The sequence below is a fragment of the Alosa pseudoharengus genome, unplaced genomic scaffold (assembly GCF_046254945.1).
Source record: "Alosa pseudoharengus isolate Yale_2024_CS ecotype anadromous, Long Island Sound unplaced genomic scaffold, YU_APseudo_1.1 YU_APseudo_1.1_scf_15, whole genome shotgun sequence".
Taxonomy (NCBI): Eukaryota; Metazoa; Chordata; class Actinopteri; order Clupeiformes; family Clupeidae; genus Alosa; species Alosa pseudoharengus.
The window spans coordinates 7,216,172-7,229,364 of NW_027468620.1; the positions used below are offsets into that span (position 1 = coordinate 7,216,172).

At 42.4% G+C, this 13,193-nt stretch overlaps 1 protein-coding gene across 1 annotated transcript in view; it reads right to left on the bottom strand.

Annotated features, from left to right (window-relative positions):
* Window positions 1-13,193, bottom strand: part of adgrb3 (adhesion G protein-coupled receptor B3) — a 147,198-nt gene that overhangs the window by 32,475 nt on the left and 101,530 nt on the right. The window contains exons 14-16 of the mRNA XM_076286523.1: window positions 9,862-9,964; window positions 8,256-8,299; window positions 208-334 (exon numbers count right to left, since the gene is read on the bottom strand). Coding sequence (XP_076142638.1) covers window positions 208-334; window positions 8,256-8,299; window positions 9,862-9,964 — 274 coding nt within the window. The remainder of the gene's footprint in view (window positions 1-207; window positions 335-8,255; window positions 8,300-9,861; window positions 9,965-13,193) is intronic.

Consider the following 13,193-nt stretch of genomic DNA (forward strand, 5'->3'; position numbering starts at 1 on the left):
AATGAAGATCCTTATCTTCAAAAAATCAACACAGACGTATACTGATGCGAGTGGGCACAACACACTTGGCGTCCTTCAGATGGAGTAACAATTTATAACGGCACGCTATGCATTACAATGAAGCACTCGCTAAGGCACTAACCAACGTAATACAATGATTCCACGCAAGCAATCTGTTACATCAAAAGCAAATTGAACACCACTTACTATTTCTCGTGGTTGTTGAGCCAAAATGGCGAAGGTAGATACACGATCACATAAGCATTTAGTATGGGATGCATCGGTAAGCACGGTTTTGCATCCTCTGGAGGACCAGGTTCCCCAAGAATCGTTCCTGCAAGGAGAGGGAGGCAAAGAATATTAATTCTGTTCCATAGTTCGATTTAAAAGGGCTTTTGAAAATCTGTCTAGATTACGGTCCCAAAACACTGCGTCTAATCTACTTATACCGAATCTGAAAATAAGATGATGACATACAAGTCAAAGCAGCCGGCAATTTAGTCCTGAGTATTTATCGCTAGCTCTAACGGTGAGCAGAGCCCGTGTGGAGCTGTCCAAATGCGATGCTGCTGAATGATTCAATTCTTCCATACGCCATTTCTTAAAAACATTTGCGTTTCAAATAGCCTAGATATGAAAACATTACATTACAACAGCGATCGGGTAAAACACCTATGCAAGACACAGCAAGCAAAATACAAAAAGCAAACATCTTTACCCGGACTTTTCCAACCGAAACTGAAGACCGCGTACGTTTTTTTTTTCCTTCCGAAAATCACTCGTATTTTCTTCTCCTTTCCCGGAGGTTGTTGTTTTAATATCTGCCCCTTTAGGTTGATCTTTCCCCCTAGCTGTGTTAATTAGAAGCTTTTGGACGCTTCCTAAGGGAAAATTTCAGCCTGGAAACGGTGGACGGCATTAGATTGATACTCTGTTCTCCTCTCCTGCTTCTACGGAGGAGGGGGGAGGTTCTGCACACACAGTACACGACAGGGAGACAATTCTCTCTTTTTTCCACACTGACAAATACCTATTCCGTAAATACATAGTGTATTCAAACATTACTATATTGTTTATAATCATTCTCCCGCACTTGGCTTAATTTGCTGAGATATTAGATGTTGCCGAAATTCCAGCATAATAACGCACCACCCTATGAAAACACACTGGTGGTAGTAGCCCATTTTGTCTCTCCCTGTGGCAGCCACAACCACAGACATCGCGTTTCCTCAATCCCAAACACCTAGACTTTCACTCTTCACAGACGGCGACATATATTTGCTGTGGGTATCACATAAGCCCACATGACCGATGGCATTCCAGTAATATTCAAATCAAACACATCAAAATACTTTTACCAGTTGCATTCAGTCCCCCCCCCCCTCTCTCTCTGTTAATGTGTGTGTGTGTGTGTGTGTGTGTGTGTGTGGGGGGGGGGGGGGGGGGGGGTAGCATACAACTCTAACTACAAGTTTCTAAACATGCAACCAAGTATTGTGGAAATGCACATCTCTCTCCCTCTCTCACACACATACTCACACACACACACACACACACACACACACACACACACACACACATTCACACACACACCTAAAGAGATATTTCACATGCTCCCGTGAGGTTGTGCAACAGACACAGGTGAGACCAAAGCCCTCTCCACAGTGGAGTGGTTAATACAGAATCGATCGAGACAGTCGACAGAGAAGAGAAGTGAAGAAGCCACTTCTCTTGACAATTCCACCACTGCCACGCCAATACTTATTCATTCTCTGACATGATTAGGAAGCCCCCAGACTATACTGCATTCATTTACTCCAGGCTCTGTGCATGTCAGCAAAACCTTTCTCCAAAGAGAATGCTTCAGTGACCAGTCAGTTTGTTTAATTATAACAAATGGAGGCTGGAAAGCGACACTGAAGCCATCCAAGTCTTCAATTGGGATTTGTGAATAAAGACTGGGGATATCATCGTAAATCCCTGATTCTGTATGCATGCTTTTATGAACGATTAGCATGAGCTGAGCTGTAAGGACTGGACCTGCACTAGCGCACAGACTGGACTTTTCTTCAGGTGACTGTACTGCTGATTGGCTATCCTCATTAGGCTCTCCTCAAAGTCTCTTGGGTGAGTATGAGCCGGCGGTACGGAAACTCAGCACGTGTCTCTTGACTCTGTAAAGCCGGATTAACAAGGGACACCGGATCCACACCTTGTCACTACAACATACACAGACAGAGACACACACACACACACACACACACACACCTCTGCACAAAGCAGCCCAAGGTGAGAAATCTGGACATAACGGTAACGAGCTTGGTCTTCAGGAGACCCTGGAATATTCTCACATGGGAGAGAGGGACCACTGGCCACCTGCCGCCATGCAGTAAAGAGAGGTGGACAGAGCTCTGCAGGCAGAGAACAACCCCTACAAGACTACACTGGGCCATGCCACTTAACCCCACATGACTCTGGGGAGACTGGCCCTTGTAATAACTGACATATACAGGTTGCTTTGGATAACAACTAAAATGAATAAGTAAGTACTGTAAGTGAATGTCACTATGCATTTGTGAGGTGCTGCTAGTACATTTGTCAGGATCTAAATACGGTGCTTTGCGGTTATGTAGATGTCTTAAGCTATCTCTACATGACACTGACTACGAATGTACCGGTAATTGGCTTCTGAAGTACAACTAATTAGCAAGGATGGCAGTTTCTGCCAAAAAGGTACTCAACATGCAAAATGTTTAAGTAAATGTTTGTTTTTGTTGTAAAACTATGACAAATAAATGGGTGAGTTAAGTATAGGCCAGGCTGTGAATATCAAACATAAGTGAAATAGTTATACTGCTAGGGCTGTATTTTGCACCCTGGTGCATGGCGTAAAACTCATTTCCCACCCGGCGCTAAGTTTAATTCCTTATTTTGCACGTTTATTTTTTAAACAATGCGCCCAGGGGTGTGGCAATTAACAACTTAGGGAGTGGCTTAGCGCATTGTCTAAAAATCTCTATTGTACACCTGGTCAGAAAGTCTATGGCGAGTTGTTTATATGTTATAAGTGTAATTTGCCATACTAGTCATAACTCTGTGTTACAGGCATATAAAATGCAAAACTTGTACCTATAATTTTGGATAATAATAATGTCTGGGTTCGTTATGGACTTCCGTGATATAAGAGATCAATGAGTCGCAATGGCACGCTCTAATAATGATGGCTGACTTAGAAGTACATTGGTCTCTTAAGTGATGGGCTTAAAAATACTGATTCGACACAACAGAAATAATCAGCGGTATTTCATGGACTGTCATGAACAGAAGTCGGTGTGTGTGTGTGTGTAGATTAGTGAGTGTTTGGATGAGCATGTATGCATGCGTGCAGTTCAACCACACACCGCATCTTCTCTCATCAAGGCCGCTCAACCTTGCGCTGGAGCGAAGGAAATTAAATGTCTCCCGCGCATATTCTGCTAATGGTACATGAATGAAACATACTTCACATCATAATAACAAGTCAGAACTCCAGCTGTGTTTTTCGCTCATCTGAACTTGCGCTCTGCTCTCCTGTTTAACAACCACTTTAACAACAAAGTAAGCCTAGACAGTCCCTGTCGTATGAAAGCCCAGGAAGAAAATTGCTATAGAAATAAATGGCACCAAATACAAAAAAAAAAAAAAAAAAAATGCTGAGGTGATTTGATTTGACATACAGCATCGGGAAAGTGAGAGGTAAGTGTCTCCTTAGGTGATTTATACGGCGCTCGACAGCCAATAGACAAATGAGGCAGATTTAATTACATTTGGCCACTCGGCTGATATTTTGACATATAATTAGAGCTTCTCCACAGCTCGCCTCCCTAATTCCAACGCAAGAAGCGGGAAGGAGCAACACAAGGGACTCAGTCGCTCCATCAGAGAGAATGGGAGGAATGAATTATTGGCATTGTGGTTTTGAAAAGGAAAAGAATGAAAGAGAAGTGGCACTGCCGACAACTAATGGAGCAGAGTTTGTCGTACAAACAAAGCCAAAAGACATTCAAGCTGCAAAACACAATTATAGAAAACAAGTATCATTGTTGTTTCATTCCATTGCCCAGTCACTGACCAATAGAATTGTCACTAGTGACCTGCACTATATCTGCAACAGAGCCAATGACTTTAAAGGAAATTTGCTTGTGTCCAGTCACTGACCGTTAGGATTGTCACTAGTTAACTGCACTACCTGCGACAGAGCCAATGTCTTTAAAGGAAATGACTATGTGGAGTGCTGCAGATGGCGGTCATTGCTGCGGCCGACCGGTCACCTGCAGAGGTGATGCTGTCTGCATCTCTGGCCATATCAAAGCAGCAGGGATTAAAGGGGGAAACAAAGGCAAGTCTCCATGGAGTTCTTCTGGCATATTATAAATGCACCGCAGCCACTGCTAGGGGTTAGAGGGGACAGAGGTGCATTGGTGCGGGAAGAAGGGGGGGGGGGGGGGGGCAGGGGGTGTCAAGAACGTCCACTGGCATTTGTGGCACTCTCCTTGTCCACTGACTTAAGAACAAAAGAAGAAGACGGGCAGGCTTTTCCAGAAAGGAATGGTCATTTTTGAGGAGAGAAAAAAGCTGCCCAAAATCTATTATCAAACGTCAGTGCATTGGAATTGAAAAAAAGACACATGGTCTGGAGAAAGTGGGTTTGGTTCTGTAACTCAACAAAGGTTAAGGTAGGTTGGCTAAGGCAACAGGGCCACTGAAATCATTAAAGCTCTTTAAACGTTAAAGGCAGAGAGATAGGAGGGCAAACATTCACGCTTGACAGACTCCCACAATCAGACCGGGCTTATTGATTGTGTATGATAACGAAGTTGTGGATGACATCGAAGTTGTTGATGCCTGTGATTCCACTAAACACTAAAACCTTCTGAGCAGCACTATGGCAACAGAGGATAGGAGCTGGATCTCAGCCATGCGAGGGAGGTGGAGAAGAGAGTGTGATAAGGTATGGGGGGGGGGGGGGGGTTAGCTTTTATCTGTTGCATGAAATGATGCTGTTTGGAAACATTCACTTTCTCTGAGACGTGGGGCCTAGGACACGGACATAAACACAAATATCTGCATTTTGCTTCAGTGAATGCAAGACTGATCTCAACTCAGATATCTATTGAGGAAAAAGTATCTATTTCTAAGTGTATGCACTTCGATAAACTGAAAGAGTTTTCTTATACCCACTTACGTTTTATTGAGAGTTTGGAGATATAATGAGTGCTACCCAGGCATACTGTATATTATTATTTTTTAGCCCTGTGTGTCCCTCTGTAGACTCCAAATCAGATGCAATCAGACCCCTCAACAGCCAAAGATGCTGGTTCCGTTTCCCAGAGCCGGCCTTTCATTATTTATTTACCTATTGTTCAGGCGGTCCATTAGAGTAATCACTGGTAATGGCAGTGTGTCAGCACACTGCGTCTTGACCTGCACTCCCGAATGGCCGGTGCCACGTATCGTGATGCTCTAAAAGCACTTGGTTGGCAGCGGACACCAAGCCTAGCCGTGCACGCAGGGGGAGGTCACTGCAGGGCTAACTGCTCTTATGGCTTCTGTGGCCATACAGAGAGAGAGAAGAGTAAATGTATGGGAGGAAGGGTGGGCAGTGATGGCTCCTTAGCAGTGGTCTGGGGACGCGCTGGAGCCCACTGCTCACTGGAGGACACACTAACATGGACACGTACAGTATGGAAGAAGGCTGTTTGTGCTGCTTGTACATGGGTAGTCACTCAGCTCACTTTCACATGTGGACCACATGTTTTTAAAGATTCATGAACATGAAATAACCTTTCAAAAAATGTATGTGTTCCCAAAAATGTATAAAAAGCCTTATAACATACACAGTATGCATTATTTCTTCTAGGCTCAAAACAAATCTGATGTTAATACAGGTTTTACAGATTCAGATTTTCATGTATAACAATCTATTTTCAAATCTTAAAGGGCTCAATTCATGCCTAAATTCTGTCACAGTACTGAACTTCAAGCTCTGGAAGTAACATAGGATATCATCCCTAACATGTATAAACAGGCTGACAATCATAAGGATGCTTGTGTGTAATGAATTCATTATGTTGCTGATATGGGATCATTATTTGCCGTGATTCCAAAAAAATTGTCACAATATGCACAATCACGTCAATCAGCTTGGAAGGATGACAGACAGACACGCTCCACGATTATTTGAGCATTTAGCTCCACGGGCTGTGTACACACATTTTCAAATCAAAATTAATTGACGAGCATGTGTGCGCACATGAACACATCTGCCAAACAGATTAGTGAGCAGTACAAATAACATATATCTATGATCATGAATAATCATGAATCCCACGTCGTCATACAGAGTGAACAGACGTCAAGGAACGTGTTCCTCCATCAACTATCGAATCAAACATGGCTTAAACGGCTTTGATTAATACACTAATAACGCGCCAGTTTTTCAGCTTCCTCCCTCTGCACTTAAAGATGACTGTTAGAATACCATGGGGCCCCAATCCTTCCCCATAGTTCCAATTATACTTGAGAGGGCAGACTCGTGTGGCCCTGATTCAATAAAAATTGAATTTGGAAGAATATGCTTTCTCTATTTCCTTATCTTTTCAGTGAAAAGGAAAGACGGGTGGCCCCGCTTGGTCTAACAGCCTCAGCAGCAGCAGCAGCAGCGGCAGAAGCATGGAGCAATTTTCATATTTGAGAGTTATTAAGATTAAATTGCAGCCATTTTCAATTTGCGAAATAGACGAGCTGCCTTCTGTTTTTTATTTTAGCTTTTCGAAAGAAATCCAGGGAGGAAAGATGAAATAATTGCTACGAGATTGTCATTTGACGTCACTTTTTAACTCAGGAGTCAATGAGTGTTCCCATGACACATGGTAGAGGTCTGCACTGACATGCGAAATGGGAACTTTGAGTTCCTCAGAGTTATTTTCAAATAACAGATTAAAAGGCAACACAAGTGCATAGAATAACAGCGTAGCGGAACTCTTAATGATCTGGGATTACTTTATCATATTACCCTGAGGGTAAGTATGTTTATTCCACTGGCAAACACTAATGAATCTGCTCTTCAGGACTTATATCTCAATCTTAAAAGAGTTGTGCTTCTGCTTCTTCATATCACCTTAATCTATACTGTATGAAACATATAGAATCTGTCCGTAATCTATAGATATCCCTCAAATAATGCAATGATACAATGATACAAATCTGCACTGATGATGTTATCTAAACTCAGCATAGCTCTGTGTGGACTGTTGAACTTCAGTTCTGTGGTGCTATAGCACTACACAAAGGACTCGTCTTTTGTGAGCTGATTTGTTTTGCACTCTGCTGATCAGAGAGCTTGTTCTCATGGTGATGACTGATCTGGCTGATGAGGCCGTTCACTATCAGATCAGCTAGGCTCCTACATCAGCAGGGAGCAGCTGAGCTCTGATAGACCCCTCCTGCCCAGCTCAAGAGTGGCTGGCCTGAACCTGACACCTAATTCCTTAGGCGGGAATTACACTGACCAACAGCAAACGGCAGGTTTCCTGTTGTTCTCTATGGTTCGGCAGCGGACAGTGGCAGCGCTATAGTGTGATGCTAGCGTTGAACAAGCTGAGCGTTGAACTTGGTTCAACTTTCAAAGCGCAACGCAGGGGTATTCAATTGTCAGTTTAGGCAAACCGTTTGGGTTACTTAGGACCGAGATAGAACTTATTATGGTCTGAGTGCTGCACTAAGCTTGTCGCTGCTGTTTGCTGCTGGCCAGTGTGATCCCCGCCTTAAGGTCCTGTCCATTGGGGGAAGCTGTCAATACCACGGTGAAGAGGCGTTAATTGCAGTTTGCGGTATAACAGAGAATTAACTGAAGTGGACATGGCTTGATAGGTTCGAGAGCAAATGAAGACCGAGGTGGAAAAAGCACCAGCATTCACAGCACAATACACCACACAGCATTGTGTTCACAGTGCTGGATAAAATGAATAAGGAGAAGACCACAAAGGTATTTGGGTGGACCAAGTTGCTTAATGCAAAACCATTAAAGGGATACATCTAAAAAACAAGAATCTCATTATTTTCACAAGGTTATGGCATAGCGTGGGCCTATATATACAGCACACATAACAAATCCAGTCTGTGCTGCCTAGATACGACACATTAGTTTCCATGTGTGGGTTTCCATGGATACAGAGCTACAGGACATTCAGAGGCAGGAAAATGGCTTTACTTACATGATGGTACTATCCCACAATGCACAGAAAGGATTCTTTGTTCCCTATGAGAAAAAGGAGAGAAGAACATGCAGTAACATCAATGGCAAGACACTCGCCAAAAAGAAAACATATTTTTGAATCAATCTGTCCAAAATATAATTGACCAAAAAATGGCACAGTCTCAAAAAAGGTACACAAGCTACAGTGGAATTTGCTTGGGCTGACTAGAGACCCTGTATTCAATAGATTGCCCCCTCTATCTATGATGTTAAAGCAAAGTACTCGGCTGTAAAAGCCCCTGTCCTTGTAATTATCCGACTATAGAGCTGTGTGGCATCCTGACACTTAAAAACAGGACCACCCAGAGCCCCTGCAAATTAATTATTGAACCAATTACTCTCCTTTGTTTGTTGATTAATGCGCTTTAAACATATGGCCCCCGTCAGTCAGGCGACAAAGCCAGAGGACGAATCCTGACCAATTCCCCTTGTGAAGTTTGACAGGGACATGTGACCTCGTGCGTTTGCAAGGAGTGAGAGCAGAACACGTGCTCGCCTGCCAAACGATGTCAAGTATCCCCAGATGAGGCTTCTTCTCATGCCTGTCTGAAAGATTGCAGAAGGCACTTCACACTACACGTATATTAAATAAGTTAGGGGGTGAAAACTAGCCAGAGCCATTATGGGGAGCCCGTCTGTCAAGTTTAAAGTTGGCAGCAAGTTTTGATTTAATTGAATGTCTTTCGAAACGGCTATTATAATGCATTGGGGGAAGTGAAAATCTATATACATGGTTGTCATCGTCGTTTTGAGCCATTTGTGATTCAAATCTCATTTCTGTCACTAATTTATGGAGCCCTAGGGTCCATGCTACACACTGTGTGAAAACATTCAGCATTTAAAGTGGAGCATAGGCTGACAGAGGGAATAGATGTGCGTTTAGTATGCACGGAAGATGAACTGAGTGACTATGCACATTTACACTTTGGGGATCAGAGAGAGCAGTATGCAGTATGGACGGAGTATGGAGTAATGTCATGCTGAGAGATGCACAGACTAGGGGACGAAGCCATGGCCTCATGATCACTATGAGCAAATGTGTACTAGTGTATGCAGAGGAGCATTCCTGTGTACAGTAGATTGGACAAATATATGCTAACAAGAAGAAGTCAATGTTGTATGAATTTGAGCAGACAGTAATTGATACAGTACACACACAATAGTAGACATATGTATTTCATGGACTGTCCATTTCACCTCCAACATACTAATATATAGATGTAGATATATTTGACTGTATACTGTATACTGTATGTATGTATGTATGTATGTATGTATGTATGTATGTATGTACGTATGTATGTATGTATGTAAGTATGTATGTATACGTAAATAGATGTATAGATAGATAGATGTATACAGTAGATAGGTAGATAGAAAGATAGATAGCTAAGGGGTAGCTGTATTAAAGCTTTTGCGCCCACGTAAAATGAAGAAGCACAGCGTTTGGCCATTGCGCTGACAATGCTGCGTTTGCAAGTGTACGTAAATCTGGCCCTGAGTGTTTTGAATAAGAAGAGGTGTGTACAGTCAGTGTTTGCACTGTGTGGAGGGAGTTTACTTACATTGGCCAGGTGAGCGAGCTCGATCTCCATCTGCACCTCTGTGACCTTTGGCTCTGGGCGCACCGTCACAGCGATGACCTTGGAGTTCACAGCTGTGTTATTCCTGCACAAGAAATGGAAGTGTGTCAAAACCAAGAGCAAAGGGCAAAAGCATGACTACACCTCCTCTATGGCAAATCATATGTGCCATTTCTATTACTATACCTATCTACTCAATAATAACTCAAATAATAAAACAGTAAACTAAAGTAAAAAAAGAAACTCTGCCTGTCACCAAGGTCACTTTATATGGTGCACTTTAAATTATCCAAGGTGAGATTCAATTCTGACAAGTCATATTCAGGTCATCTAAATTTATGACTTCTAAAATGTGGTTTCCCTCAGTCGCATGCCAGGGAACTGCCTTACATTAACCTCCACAGTAACAATTGATTTGTGAATGGCTGCACATCCAGTCCTATAGCTCCCGGAAATGCCTTTTTTTTTGATGGAGGGGGGTGTCTTTGTATGCCAACCTTCCCCCCAGAGGGCAAGGCAGGACAAAGACAATATCCCAGTAGCCAAATCACTTCTGGTGCTCTTCTCTATGCAAATGATCCAACTGTTATTGGAAACAATTTGTGAAGCCTTAGTTAAGAGGCACTCACAGCTCCATAACTGTTACTTTAGGCGATTTAGGCAATATTCAATCACAACTCAGAAAAAAAAAATATGAAACAGCCAAACAGCAGAGTGGAACCTCTTGACAGGCCTTTAATTTTGTTCAGGTGGATGCATCTGCCACCAATTACAGTGTGATGATTGAGGTAATTAGCCCAGCACATAACATCATAACCCCCCCCCCCTCCACCCCCCAGGGAAGGGTCTAATGTGAAAAGTTCATTCTGACTGAAATAACATACATAACAAACGCTGTGGACCACATTTGGCAAATGTGATACATTTGTGTACATGCTAGTGTTACACAAACAAGATTTCCTTTTATTTTGTCAGCAGATACTGATTAAACTCTCACCAAGCCTTACCAAATTGCATTCGGAAATTAAAGCACACAAATACATTTAATTACAAGAGCTCTTAGGGTCTTAGTTTAAAGCAAAATCTTTGCTTTCTTTCCTCCCCATGGCAAGCATAATGGGCTTTGATTACACACACACACACACACACACACACACACACACAACCAGAACGAAGAACATTTCCACAGAAACATTTGTCACAAAGGCCAACTCTGGGCATGATTTTACGGTCCATTTGATCCAAGACACCAAGATTGAACATAGACACAGCACAGGAACTCCATCCCTTGAAAGATTCACTGTATATACTGTATAGCCTTTCTTGCCAAACAGCTAGAATCCTAAAGAGATATTTTCATTCAGTGCTCTTTTATCATAGAAATGGCATCTGTCGAATATGGCAGAGAAAAATCCCACAGCTAACCTATCCTGACAACCCCCCTTTTGTCTTTGATTATTTCATTCTGGTCATACTTTTGCCGCAATGAATGTCCTCAAAGTTCATACCTGCACAGAAAATGGATGGCACTTCCTTCTTCGAATAATGTATTCTTGAACAAAAGCCTTACTCCAGTGGTTATGAAAGTAGGCATTTTTTATACCTCAGGTACAAAGACATTTTTTTTTCTTAGCAATCACAGAAGTCAAGGTGGAGTACGGAGCATATGATTAGAGTCATATATAAAGGACTCCAACTCACTGTAATTACTTTGATTACTCATTTAGCTTATTTGGGTCATGCTTAATTAAAATGCAAGTTACAAATCATCACTTTCACATAAAAGCCATAGCTTTGCACTTCTAAAGTTTCCTTCCCCCTCTTCAGGACATGTTGTTCCACATGATGTGTTTTAGTGGAGAAATCAAGAAATCACTAAAGTGCAACTCATCCTCATAGACAGACATCTTTTTTTTTTGCACTCCTGCAAAGTTTAGTCTTATGCAACTGTGCCCTACGAAAGTTTCCCCTTGTCACCACAAAGTCATGCAGGCTTCTGTTCTCCCTCTCCAACCTCTTCCCGACAATAAAAAAACACTCCTCACGCATGGGCAAAGGTGTGCTGCTGGTTCCCTAGATGTCTATCCATTCTTTTGAGTTGCTAAGGAGCAGAGCGTTTTTTTTTAAGGATATCTCGCTCTGTTTTTCTGTCATTTTTCCCCTTTCTTTCTTCCTGCTGTGCTCCCACCCCTGGGGGCTTGTATCCCATGGAGACAACACACTGCGGGTCAGCGCGAAAGCGAACGGTGGGGAAAAAAGCGAGACTGACAGCTCAGGTGCACTCTAGGCATTGTCCTAGGAGGTCAATGCTCTTCTACGCTCCCTCTGGGTCTGCGGGAGAAAGCGAGAACAGGAGCTTTTTTTTCTTCTTCTGGCAGGCAACGACAGCACACAAACTCAGTAAGAAACCTTTCAGCTTTGATGTGATCAACAAGCATTACGTTAGCTGGGTCTCATACAGTACATTCCCTACTATTTTCTCTTTTCTTCTCTCTTGATGTCCTGTTAACTCCTCCGTCACAAAACACCATCATCAAATCATTAAAGCTCAAATCTGCCTCTTGACCTTGCAGTATAGCTTACCCCTCTGTCAGAGTATTTCCACTAGGACTTCGCCACATCGTGCCTTCACATTCATTACAAACACTAAATATCGTTTTCCAGGTATTACTAAAATTGACAGAACGTCTTTGTACAACTGACATAAATCCACTGGGGTTTTTATGTGCGTCTCCTTGAACTGTCATTCCTCATTTTTTCAGCCTCTTGACCCACAAGACATAGACACACTTCTAATGAGCAGAGATTTAGGAAGACAAGTGCCAGCACCCTCCTAACTTGTGAACAAAAAAAGCATTGTCCAGTATACTGAATATCGATCAAAAATAGCATTGCATAAATTCAATCATGTTGGATTTAACCTTTGAAACATCTAATGGCGCTGGACAGCTTTCTCCCACTCTAAATTGATGATGAATTGAGAATGAAATTGTGCTTACTTGTGTTCCTAGGGTTGCCCTTTAAAATGTGTCCATGTAGAAATTACTAGCGACAGGGTGTAGAGGACGAATTGCAACATATTAACTGAAAGCATTCTGTTCTATTGTCCTTCCAGGAAACTTTAAGGGACGAATTATGTTGGGCATGAGATTATTTCTCCAGCCACAACAAAATGGACAGTCTGGTCATTGTGTAGGAGAACTTAGATGTTTGGTTAGTGTTTTTGTTTGTCTAGTGTACGTGGACATTAATTCAGCAAGCATTTTATGGAGAGATGCATTAGTGGGACTTAATGAGAGTGCTAAGTAAATAAA